The 12,802-nt window shown below is 43.9% G+C and overlaps 2 protein-coding genes across 3 annotated transcripts; one reads left to right on the top strand and one right to left on the bottom strand.

Moving 5' to 3' along the window:
* Window positions 1-1,190: 1,190 nt before the first annotated feature.
* Window positions 1,191-6,278, top strand: LOC311009955 (neuronal acetylcholine receptor subunit alpha-2-like). The gene is made up of 8 exons (XM_084004410.1): window positions 1,191-1,281; window positions 3,142-3,293; window positions 3,420-3,464; window positions 3,544-3,653; window positions 4,191-4,410; window positions 4,866-5,368; window positions 5,576-5,957; window positions 6,024-6,278. Exons 1-8 carry the CDS (start codon window positions 1,215-1,217, stop codon window positions 6,147-6,149), a joined length of 1,605 nt encoding a protein of 534 aa, XP_083860536.1. The 5' UTR covers window positions 1,191-1,214; the 3' UTR covers window positions 6,150-6,278.
* A 2,323-nt stretch (window positions 6,279-8,601) lies between these two features.
* LOC311009956 (D-beta-hydroxybutyrate dehydrogenase, mitochondrial) lies at window positions 8,602-11,145 on the bottom strand. 2 transcript variants are annotated; one of them, XM_084004412.1, is made up of 5 exons: window positions 10,847-11,145; window positions 10,435-10,762; window positions 9,657-9,809; window positions 9,450-9,583; window positions 8,602-8,987 (listed from the first exon to the last, which is right to left on the bottom strand). In XM_084004412.1, the coding sequence occupies exons 1-5, from the start codon at window positions 10,862-10,864 to the stop codon at window positions 8,622-8,624; spliced, it is 999 nt and encodes a 332-aa protein (XP_083860538.1). In that variant the 5' UTR covers window positions 10,865-11,145; the 3' UTR covers window positions 8,602-8,621. The 2 variants fall into 2 exon arrangements, with proteins under 2 accessions (XP_083860538.1, XP_083860537.1); XM_084004411.1 differs by having other exon boundaries at window positions 10,435-11,145.
* Between the last annotated feature and the right edge of the window lie 1,657 nt (window positions 11,146-12,802).

Below are 12,802 nucleotides of genomic sequence, written 5' to 3'. Positions count from 1 at the left end.
AGCGTTCGCTTCCCCCTCCCGCCACAACGGCGTGGGGTTCTGTTATTTTAGTTAGTCGAGAAATTACTTTTGATATAATATATATTAATTATCGGTCAAACATTCAAACGAGAACGACATGTTTTTAATCTCGGTTGTACGCTGCAATGACAACTCGTCTTTTATTTTGAATGACTCAACAGGAAGTACTTTGTGTATGTAATCTGTCTACCTTGATAACACCGCTGATGTCTTTCCCGGCTGTGGCCACAAGAGGGCGTTAAAGCTACATTAATGGCTGAATTAACACTTAGAGGTGAAAACTAATTAAATGTGTGAAATTACATGCATAAAATAATTAACTATAATGTAACAAATATTGCTATATTTATGAGGTACTTTGCTACGTGATAATAGATATAATAAATACTTTATATACATTATTTTGTCTCCATTAAATCCATCTGTATCTGAACAAATATATTTTGGATACAAAACTTTGAACACTTTATATAACTGATACACAATTTATTTGATTATGTTCCACACACATCCACTTTTCTACAACATCGGGTTTCCTTCAATGTCAGTGCATTTCATTTAGGTGAGCAAGACAACGGTAGAGTCCCAAACCAGGAAGAACAATAGAAGAGCTTTTCGCTCGCTTCACATTCCACTAAATCCAATCTACAACACTTTCACAGGATTACATTTCTCAGGCAGTATTTATTATTTTCCCGTTATGTTGGATATCTAATTGTCAGAAGAAACTTAAAAGTCTTTAAAAAGAAGAGGAGGAGGAGGGAAGGAACCGTATTCAGGCATCAGATCCACAAACGTTCCCACTTAAGGCTGCAGACAGAGAACCATCATCACCTGTACAACACGTTTTCATCGGGTTATAAAAAACTACTGCCGTCTCCGTCCCCACGTTGCATTCATCTGTACGTCAGTGCCACACACACACACACACACACACACACACACACACACACACACACACACACACACACACACACACACACACACACACACACACACACACACACACACACACACACACACACACACACACACCATCAGCTGGTGATAATGTGTCCTCCATCCAGCTGTTGGTGCTCGAACACAACGGGACAGAGATGGAGATGAACGATGGCCGAGCACTTTTAAGACAATCTGAGCTTCATTTTTATTTAATTTTTTGCCAAAGCTGAAATCTATTTCTGTTGCTTCAAATGGAGCTGAGGGGAGATTTCAGCCCGACTTCAGCGCTTTACTGCTGCTGGATCTGCATCAACTCTGGTGAGTGAGACGCTGAAAGTCATAGACTTAAATCAATATTAAGAGTATGATATTCCACCTCCTGTAGTCATACATATTCCATTAACGATCTCAGATTTGTGCAGTATTAGTCTAAGGAATTACCACAGGAGCACTACTTTTGTGTAAGAAGATACTCAGTGTACTTCTCAGATCTCTGTAAGGATTTAAGGTGATTCTGCACGTTTCTTTTATATATATTAATACTTTGACATTCTGTGGTATCTTACAGCACCTCTAATAACATCATATACCTGAAGGCATTCAAACCCCTTTAACATTCTAATATACGAGTACTGCTTTTCTCCTGAGTGTACATATAGAGAGATTCTGCTACCTAATAGTCATTTTGTAATATTTGGGACTTGATTTAATAACATTTAATGGCATCTGTACCTTATGGTTTTGAGGTGTTACAACAAAAAGACAAATAAATACTTCCAAAACTTTCTATAACATTTTAGATGACATACAAATCGATTTAAATACTGATTCTTGTTTAAACAAATTTAGTGTGATACTTGATGTCAGCGTGAGGACGAGTCTCCTTTGATTGTTAAAACTTTACAAATGATCTGCCATGTTCTCATTTTTTAAAAGGTGCATTTTAATTACTGATGATTAAATAAAATCTCATGCTGAGCTGGCAAAGAGGCAAACGTCGTATGACATACAACAGGGAGGATGTGAAAAGTTTGAATCCTGTGGACAAACTGCAGCGTAATCAAACAACTAGTTTCTCCTCCGCTGGCAGAGACTCACCTGAAACATCGTCTGCTTGTTAGAAATAGCCATAATCACCAAACCTGGCATGACACACGTGTGCACAGTCTCTGTCCTTGGCTGGCTGGTTCTTGCTCTGGCTAATCCTAAATCGCTTGCAGGTGATGCCAGATTGCTTTCCAACGAGTTCAAAGCCATGTGATCAGAGAAGACAGAGGCAGGGAGAGATGGCTGGCCCAAGATATCTCTCTCTCTATATATATATATATGTGTATATGTATATTTATATATATTTAACACATGTAGCCTCCACCACTGTTCACTCAGCCTGCAAGACAAATCCAATCATGTCTGACTCAGAAGGTCAAACACTTGCAATTAAAAAGCTTCATTGCAACGATGAGATAATGACTCTGATGAGTGATGACTGCTTGAAAACCTAGTGTTGCTTTTTAGGTTCAATAACCTCGACTGATTTTGCCGCGTGACATAAAATTAAATCAAAGTGCATTAGAACCTGGGAAATCTGATGAACAATTAAGTCCAGGTAATTGCTTTTCCCCCCAGAAAGGGGGACAGATCGTCACTCTGTCAGCTGTGATGGCTTTTGTTTTAAACAGAAAGACGGAGATATGAAGGGAACGACCCGTTAAAAGGAAATAAATCAGAGACACCACAGACGGGTTTAAAACTCTAACGACACGAAGGAGAGACAAAAAATGTTACTCCACTTCCTCCAGTTTCTGAAAAGCACGTATTGAAGTAGGCGAGAAGAAAATAAAGTCATTTACTGGATTATTGGAGACACAAAACAACGAGAAAGAAACCGCATCAACGACAAAGAGACACAGAAAGTAGCTAAACATGTCTTGCATGCGGAGACAGTTTCAATGGAGTTGCGTTGACCGCTGGTTTACTTCCTGTCAGTTGATGTCCTTCACATACACCACAATAGGAAACACTATGTCTGTGGGAGAGGTGGTGGGGCCCTACGTCAGTGCCCAGGGGTCCACCGTCTCATTCATATACACGGGGGCCATAAACAAAAATGAGACACAACATAGATTTCTACGTTTGGATGTTGATCAACACCTTGACCTCCGACCTCCCCCCCGACAGTGCTGGCTGAGGACTGGACTCGGGTTCACACCGAGGACGAGCTCTTCAGGAGCCTCTTCGAAGGATACAGCAAGTGGACGCGTCCGGCTCGCAACATCACCGACGTGGTCATCGTCAAGTTCGGCCTCTCGATCGCCCAGCTGATAGACGTGGTGGGAACACACACACACACACACACACACACACACACACACACACACACACACACACACACACACGTTGAATACCCCAAAAATGTCACACCTATTGTATCTTTCACTGTTTTGCCTCCAAAACAGGATGAGAAAAACCAGATGATGACGACCAACGTGTGGCTGAAACAGGTACTGCACCCCACGTTCACCTTTAAATTTGGCCTTTCTAGTGTGAAAACTGGAACTAGTTTTGTGTGCGTGTCTGCAGGAATGGACCGACTACAAGCTGCAGTGGAGTCCGTCCGACTTCGACAACGTGACGTCCATCCGAGTCCCGTCTGAGCTCATCTGGGTGCCGGACATCGTGCTGTACAACAAGTACAACAAAAAAACACACATTCACCAAGTTAGAGGACACAAACACAAGTTTCTAAGGAGTTCGTGTGTAATTTCATCCAAGGACACACTCGAGCAGATTCCTGTAGGTTGGAAATTATCTGTAGTGATCAATTACCCGCTTGATCCATAACAACGTCCTCATATGCTGGAGAGCGTTTGAGTGAGGGAAGGTCGGCAGCCTGATGCATATTCCTGCATACCAAGTGGCGATGCATGCAAATCATCCTGTTGAATAAATGACACTATTGCGTCTGAGCAGCGATCTTGCATCATGCAGTTTGAGTCAAAAGTCTGTGTTTCCTCCCTTCAGGCCCCCCGAGGAATTACTAATCCTTAAATATCTTCTGGATGGAGGCGAAACTTTCTCCTCCTTCAGCATTTATGTAAATGAGCTTGCATCATGAATACGGAGTCATTAACATTCTGTGATCAATTATTAAACATGCAAGTGTAAAAAAAGGGGGCATGGAAGTTTATTTCTTCTTCTTCTTCTTCTTCTTCTTCTTCTTCTTCCAGTGCAGACGGGGAGTTCGCCGTCACCCACATGACCAAAGCCCACCTCTTCCACACCGGCCGTGTGCGCTGGGTGCCCCCGGCCATCTACAAGTCCTCCTGCTCCATCGACGTCACCTTCTTCCCGTTCGACCAGCAGAGCTGCAAGATGAAGTTCGGCTCCTGGACGTACGACCGCGCCAAGATCGACCTGGAGCCCTTCGAGACCACGGTGGACCTGAAGGTGGTCCCGATTTTGGCTCCAACTCTTTCCCTTGTTTTGCAGAAGGATGCCAGCTAAACACTCTGGCTGCTTGCTTTTTAATTAACACAATAGATGTTTCAGAAAACAAAATGCACAATTAGTGCAACTAAACCCGGAGAGATTTCTCAGGTAAATGCTGTTGTTGTGACCTTTAAAGTAGTAAAGTATAAGTTTGCCCAACGAGGTGCAACAAGCTCCATCTTTTCTTGACATCAAATTTAATGCCATGAAATTCGTTACAGCTGTTCATGGTTCCCAGAGGATGAACCCGACTGGCTTTTCCATTAGACTCACATTTGTGCTTCTGCGTGACAGATTCCAGGATTTCCAGGCGCAGATATTTCTAACTTTCTATAGGATCCATCCTCTGGGGACCACGAATGTCGATGCAAAAAGATCAAAAAGCTGGTTTTTATTCAACATCTCACTTGTAGGATTACTGGGAGAGTGGCGAGTGGGCGATCGTCAACGCCGTGGGCACCTACAACACCAAGAAGTACGACTGCTGCCACGAGATCTACCCCGACATCACCTACTACTTCGTCATCCGCCGCCTGCCGCTCTTCTACACCATCAACCTCATCATCCCCTGCCTGCTCATCTCCTGCCTCACCGTGCTGGTCTTCTACCTGCCGTCGGACTGCGGCGAGAAGATCACGCTGTGCATCTCCGTGCTGCTGTCGCTCACCGTCTTCCTGCTGCTCATCACGGAGATCATCCCGTCCACGTCGCTGGTCATCCCGCTGATCGGCGAGTACCTGCTCTTCACCATGATCTTCGTCACGCTGTCCATCGCCGTCACCGTCTTCGTGCTGAACGTGCACCACCGCTCCTCGGCGACCCACGCCATGCCCCGCTGGGTTCGCAGGCTCTTCCTGTCGGCGGTGCCGCGCTGGCTGTGCATGAGGCGTCCGCAACATGGCGTCAGGCCTGTGAGGTGAGAACGGCCACCATGTTTACTCCAAATCACTACTTCCTCCTCCTCCTCCTCCTCCTCCTCCTCCTCACACAATCACAGGTGGAACTAAAACACTTGGAAAATGGCATCCAATAAATGGAGTATTCTTTTATAATATTTTACATTTTATAATCTTAATGTTTTTTTTATAGTATGGAAACATGTTGACTCACTTTGTTGCCCCAGGCGACGCCACCTCATCCCTCTCCGGACGACAGGCCCCTCCCACAGCGCCTCCACCTGGATCACCCGGGAGTCTGACATCGATCTCCATGGTTACCAGGATGATGGCGATGAAGCTTGCTTCTGCGATCTTCACGGCTTCTCAAACGCAGATGACGTGGGGAGGTTCGGGGCGAAGCCCAGGACGTCTCCTCCTTTCCCTCCAGCTCACGGTTACATCCTCCTCCCGCAGAGACACTCCTCACTCAGCTTGGACTGGGACGCCCCCCCCGCGGGTTCGATCCCCAGCCTTTCACACGCCCCTCTCTCTCCTGCGGTGGCGTCGGCCCTGGAGGGGGTCACCTACATCGCGGAGCATCTCAGAGCCGAGGACGCAGACTGCTCGGTGAGTGACTAACACCTGGTTTGTGTGGACAGGAAGTGATGTGTTTTAACTCTTCCGTCTCCACAGGTGAAGGAGGACTGGAAGTACGTGGCCATGGTTGTGGACCGGATCTTTCTGTGGATGTTCATCATCGTGTGTCTGCTGGGCACAGTTGGGCTCTTCCTGCCTCCGTGGCTCTCTGGGATGTTTTAGAAACCTGACTGTAAATGGAAGAATAAATAATACAGTTAACTCAATAAATACATCGTGTATGGGGTGAGATCAATGAATCACTCACAAAGCTCTCTTGGAGTTTCCCAACTGTCATAATCAATTATTCTGCTTTTTTTCCCCCTGAGAAATAACTTCACACAATGAAGTCATTATCAAAACTGCTGTTAATCGATTCAGCTAAAAAGAAATCTTACTTTAAGGGGAGACACAGTGGATTAAAACCCTCTTTGTGTATTTTCTTATGTTTTTCTTTGAATGTGACGAAAGTGGATTTCCTCACAAACTAGAAAATAAAAAACACATAAAATATCCACATTGTGTAACATTTTCAGCTGCAGGGAATGAGGAGACTTGAAGACAATTATCCACGGTGCAGAGTAGAAGAGAGGGAAGAAAGAGTTCCTTAATATCTGACTCTTAAGGCCCCTAATTGGCTAATTACACCACATGAAAGCAGCTGTCAATCACAAGATAAGATAACTTCTCCATTATAATCCACATGATATATTCAGGTCAACAATTACAGCACTTTTCTGTATTTTAATTTTACACCCGAGACTTATAGTCACAAGGTTATGTTTATCCAGTTTTAATTATAATTATTGAATGGAGAAGAGATAAAGAATGTTTCCGTGAAAACCAATAAACCAAATTAAAATATCATGATATCAAGAGGCTGGATGGGGAAGCTTCTCTCAGCACCGAAAACACTAATGTTTTCTTATGTTTCACATCATAAGCCTTAAAAATCAAAGCGATATTGAAATAACGAATAAAAAAAACTTGTGACAACAATGGGCTCATTGTTCGCAGCGGCTGCATATATAAATATATATATATATATATATATATATATATATATATATCGCCCCGAGGGTGGTCTTGTGTTTCCTTACCAGACTCCTGGGATCCTGAGGGTTCCCAGTATCTTAACTGCTCCTGGGATCAAGCTCTTCTAGCATCTGGGATGCTGTTCGTGGTTCCTGCTGGAGCCACAGACAGACAGACAGACAGGCAGACAGACAGGCAGACAGACAGGCAGACAGGCAGACAGCTCATCCACATTGCATGTCGATGGACAAGTGAACAACGTGATCGGGTAAACCAATCCAACAAGAAGGTTAAATAATTTCAATTAGCCGTTGTGTCATCGGAACAGGAGACTGTATGAGCGTTGTCATAGCAACGGTGGCCCAAAGTCATGAAAGTAGGTATCTGACGCAGTCATTTTCCAAAAAACAACATCCAAGTTTGTTAAATATGCTCACCGTGTGTCTTACAAGTCACATTCATAAGAGTTATATAAACTGAATTAAAAGATTCATTGTCCCTATACAAAATCCTCCCCTAACCTGAAATAATCACCAAACTTCCCTGTGACCGTCCACAATTTCACACCAACGGCAATATGTGATCAACCTCGTGTGCCTTTACTGTGATTTATAGTTCATAAAATAAATCCCGATTACATGGGAATGAGTTTAATGATGTATTTAGTTGAAATCAAAGGGTAGCTACTGATATAAATACTTAAACCCATTAGTTTGATTATAAAAATCAATGTATTTACGTAATTTGGCGTTCATATCCGCAAGGACAGCACCTCCACCAGACTTCAAGGATCAACTCGTACTTTGGATCACATGCAGGCTTTGATAAAAGCTTATCTGCGTCTCATCGGCACCGAATAAAACCTCATGTGAAGCTCTTCTTGGTAACCTCAAACCAGGACTTCTTGGTGCCAACAGTGGCTTCTTTCTTTTTAAACACTTTTCCAATTTGTTCAATTTGCTTCGTTGAATGTTTTAACAGCAGAAATGAAGTATGTTCCCCTTTTTGCTAAAAAAAAAACAACAAAAAGAAACAAAACGAAGGTTTCCGACACAAAAGCTTCATTAAGTAAAAGCTGACAGTCGGTTTATATTCATCTTTGATGATATAATGAACAAATAAATTAACTCACAACCAGATGAATCATGATCAAGCTTTTATTCCATCAGAACAACAGTAAATAATGAACTCAACGACCCAAAGTAAAACACACACACATGAGAGATGTGGGCTCGGAGCCGGGCTGGTGGAGGAGTTGTCCCGGTGTGCTGCCTGGGTCCTCGCCGTGGAACCTCCATGAGGCGTGGCCTGCCAATGATGCGAGCGCGGCGGTCGCCTTTCTCTACAGTTCCAATGACCCATGCTCCACTCGCCACCACCTGACCTCCAGCCCTTCATCTTCGAGCACAACTAAAAAATTCTGATTGGCTCCCATTCATTCCTCTTCATGGACGTATTTGAGGAATTTGGAAAAGCACTGAAGGCAGACTGATGTAACTATATTCAATTCAAAAACAAAAAAATTATCGGGAGACCTCATCGGATTTTATCCCCTGCTTATAACAATAAATGATAAATAAAAATGACAAATAAAAGACATTACAACATTGAACATCTTTCCTAATTAGCATAAAGCATCTCCCTTCTTTTCGCGTACATGGAGCTGAGGGAGAAGATGGCGTCGGTGAGGAAGGTGGGGAGGAAAGGGAAGAGCCGGAAGAAGAAGGTATCCGTCGCCGAGGCCAGCAGGTATCTGTATCGGGGCGCGGCGGACGTGACGGCGTGCAGCATCGCCTCGATGACCTTGTCGCCGTTCTTGAACCCCGCTCTGCACGTGGACATGAAGTACTCGTTGGCCACATCCATGTACTGGCGGCTGAAGATCTGCTTGCGTTCTTCGTCCAGTTTCTCCCAAATATTCCGACCGGTTTTCTCCTTCAGGATGCTGGTGGCTTGGCCGAAGTTACCCGGCTGGATGATGCTGACCTGGAGGTGGAGGGAAAAGGAGGCGTAATTCGATGGCCAACAGTGGCAAATCTACGACGGCGTATTAGGGCCACTGTAGGAAGAGAGGGGGCAATATTCAGAGAATAAAAATGGGAGTTTATAAAGTGGCAAATTTGCAAGTTTAGAAATTGATGGTGATGGCTGTTTTATTTATACGAGGCCAAATTGTCATCTAGGTGTTTATTGATCGGGCGGTTGGGCTAAGATGCTAGCGGTAGCTATCACTTGTTGTCATAGCAACGGCAAACATCCAGTGTTAGCGGAACCAAGCAACTTGTTTATATCGGCGATATATATTTATGAACTCGCCAATTTGCCACTTTTTTCTCCGAATATTGCCCCACTCTCTCGGTTCCAATCATTTCATTTTTTTTCCCTACAGTGGCCCCGATATGCCGTCGTAAAAATACATCAATACATTTCAGGGCAACATTTCTGTACCTTCACACCAAAGCTGGCCATTTCAACCCGCAGGCAGTCTGCGAACGCCTCCAGCCCCCTCTTCGACACGCTGTACGCTGCCATGTTCAGGCAGTTGAAGAAGGCGAAGATGCTCGACATGTAAACCATCCGACCTGGAACGCAAAAAAAAAAACATCAACACGGTTGCAAAAAGAATGTGAGGTTACAGGGAAATATGGAGCTAACCTTTGCTGGCACGAATCAAAGGTAGAAATGCACACGAGGTCCTGATGGAGCCGAACAGGTTGATGTCCACCATGTTCTGGAAATCCTCGATGGAGCTCCAGCCGATCTCGGCCCAGTCGGAGATGCCAGCGTTGTTCACAACCGCCCACAGCCCTGAAAAGGTGTCAGAGATCAGTCTTCAGAGAGACATGAGGATATGTACTGTGACTTAACCGTATTATGACTTTGTGAGGAAACAGTTAGACATGTGCAACCGCAATGAAATCATTCAATTTGCATTGGATGTTATGATCCTGTATTGATAGGCTTGAGGGCACAGTTGCATGAAAAGAAACCCCCCTATGGGATTATGAATGGAAACCAAATGCAAAATTATGTTATAGTCTAAACCAAGTTTTGAGATACGAGATAAGTCAAGATTTCCCCGCTTGTTGTCTTAGTATCTCAAAATCAGCTTTTATAAAGACATTTACTTATGGAACCCCATAATTCCTTATGGAATGACAAGTTTAGGAATAAAAAAAAAGCTATGTTTTACTTATTTTCTATGTTAGTACCACAAAAATAGGATCAAACTTATGTTTGATATTAATTTGTACAGTTATAGAATTTAAAAAAATCTAAATTAGGACTTAATGTTTTTGCAACTCGGTCACCGTGAAGAAAAAAAAAATCTCAAAATGCTGAGCTTCAGATACACAAAGCTGCATTATTTGCAGTCAAAATTAAGTTATAGTGAGATTATGGGACATTAAAGCTGAGTAGAAGAGAAAATCACCTCTCTCCGGCAGGTTCTCCTGGACCGTCTTCTTCGCCTGCTGCACGTCTTCATCGCTGGTGACGTCCAGCTTGAGGATTTTCAGATTACTGGAGCTCTGTCTGACTAGACTCTGGGCCCCGGTTCCTTCTGGGAACAAGCACCCGGCGAAGACCACAAACCCTTTGAGGTCTAAACACTGAGCCAGCTGGTGTCCGAAGCCGCTGTCGCAGCCCGTTATCAGCACCGCGTAGCTGAAACCGTCCTGCACGTGGCTGTGGCGTTGGCGGGAAACCAGCTTGGCGAGGACGAAGAGGAGCATGGAGGAGATGGAGACCACGCCGATGAGCTGGCCCGTGAAGAAAATGTCGTTCATGGTGGTGAAGCGTCTGTGGACCAACGTGTCTGAAAAGTGTGTGATAGCGCTGCCTACCGCACAATATATCCCCATTCACCACAAAGCAGCCGTTCAGAGGGCTTGTTTTTCCTTCAGACGATTTGTTCAGGTTTCCATGTGACTTGGAATAAAACACCTCTATCATCCGGGGAGCTATGTTGCTTCTCGCTGAAAATGATGTTGAACATGGTTTTACCAAGAAGTACTGCACTTAAAGTTACTACAAGAATGTAACACCGTCGTGATTTAATACCTATGCATATACAGAAATGTCAGTACAACTATTGTTGAAAATGCCTTCATGTCAATGTTCACGGTTAATTTTATTTATTTATTTTTTTAAATATTTGTCTCTTCTTGACATTTCGGGTTACGGTTGCCAATTGCCTCATCATGTAGTTGCATTAACCAGCGCCTGAAGCAGACCTACTAGAAAACAGACATAGCAGTCAGGGTGCAACTGTGGGCTTAATGTGCACTCCTGCTTTTCTGGTGTTTTACCACAGTAATTGAATTCCTCCGTGGTCGCGCAGCATGCCCGGTGACGGCTTTGGGAAACCAATAGGTGACGTCATCTTCTTGACTGAAAATCCTGTGAAGTAGCTGATAACGGCCTCTTTGTACAGTTCTGCATTGGGCAAGAATTAGGAATCGAGGATCAAGGAGGCGTTTGTGGGCTTCCTTTGAACGCCGGGGTTTTCACACTTTTCGTGCTTTAATGTGAGTGAATATGAAGTATGAATACCGGTACACATAGAACTAGGGCTGCAGCTACCGAACCTTTTTGTATTCCAGTAATGTATCGATTATTCATCAATTAATCGGATAAAAAATTAACATTGATTATAGTTCCCATATACAGTTAAACACATTCGGTCAGTGACTATAAACAGGAATAAAATAAGAAAAAAAGAAAGGAAAAAAGCTAAAGATAAATGTTTTTTTCTTTGTTTAAATCTCAACACAAACAAGCCATCAAACTAACCTAAACCGGATCACACAACCGGTTCTTAAAACTACAAGTTTTTGCCTCGAGTTACTCAAGTAATCGGTTCAGCCCTATAGAACTACATAGAACTACTTCAGTAACTCCAAGTTGTTTGACAACAAGTTTTCCCAGATAAAGATCTCCACTCAAATGGATTTCACTCCAGAGATTTGGAAGAATTATAAGGAGCCGACTTTGTGATAACACGCTTGTTAGTGTTGTATTAAGTTTACGCTCAATCAAAACTCTCCTTTTGAACAAATACCCCCCCATCAGTCTCAGCCTGTTGCCAAGTACCAGCGCTAAGTTCTCTTGGGACTTTTGAGGACTTTCACTTAATCTTCACCCCCCCCCCCCCTCCCCTGTGTCAGATTCACATCACTTCGCATTACCTCCATCTACTCGGAGCAAACCATGATTTCTGACCTTTTACAAATTGGCATCAGCATCCTTTTTGAGGGCCCTTCACACGTTGGGCCCCTGGGTGCCGTCGCCTTGTTCAGTGCTGCATGGTTAAGATGGCTACTGGTAAAATCCTAACATTTTAAGATAGACTCACCTCTGTCACCTTGCTGAACTGAAGTCCCTCCACACGCATCCCGCGTTTTTGGTGACTGAAAACGCACGTGAAAAAGAAAAAAAACGCAGCCCCCTCCGTCCCATACGATGACATCATCGCCCCGCCCCATGACCCCCCGCTGATTTCTTCCCCGTCTCACAACAACAATGGCGGCCTACGTTCTTGTGATCGTGCTGTAGCAGATATTCTGCTCCTTTGTACGACGGCGGTTGACGGAGCCGAGAAAAAAGTCGCAGATTTGCTACTTTTTCACGATGCTAACAAACAACCGTCATTTATGCTAGCTAACTTACATGAATGAAAGCATTTATTGCTCACTAATTAATTCATCCCAACGTGAGACAACGCCTCGTTCTGGTCCTTAGGGTGACGATGTTGATGGTTATTGTTGGTTTTGTTAATATGAGGCCAAATTGTCATTTTA

The sequence above is a fragment of the Eutrigla gurnardus genome (genome assembly GCF_963514095.1).
Source record: "Eutrigla gurnardus genome assembly, chromosome: 24".
NCBI lineage: Eukaryota > Metazoa > Chordata > Actinopteri > Perciformes > Triglidae > Eutrigla > Eutrigla gurnardus.
This window is presented reverse-complemented; position numbering and strand designations above follow the sequence as displayed.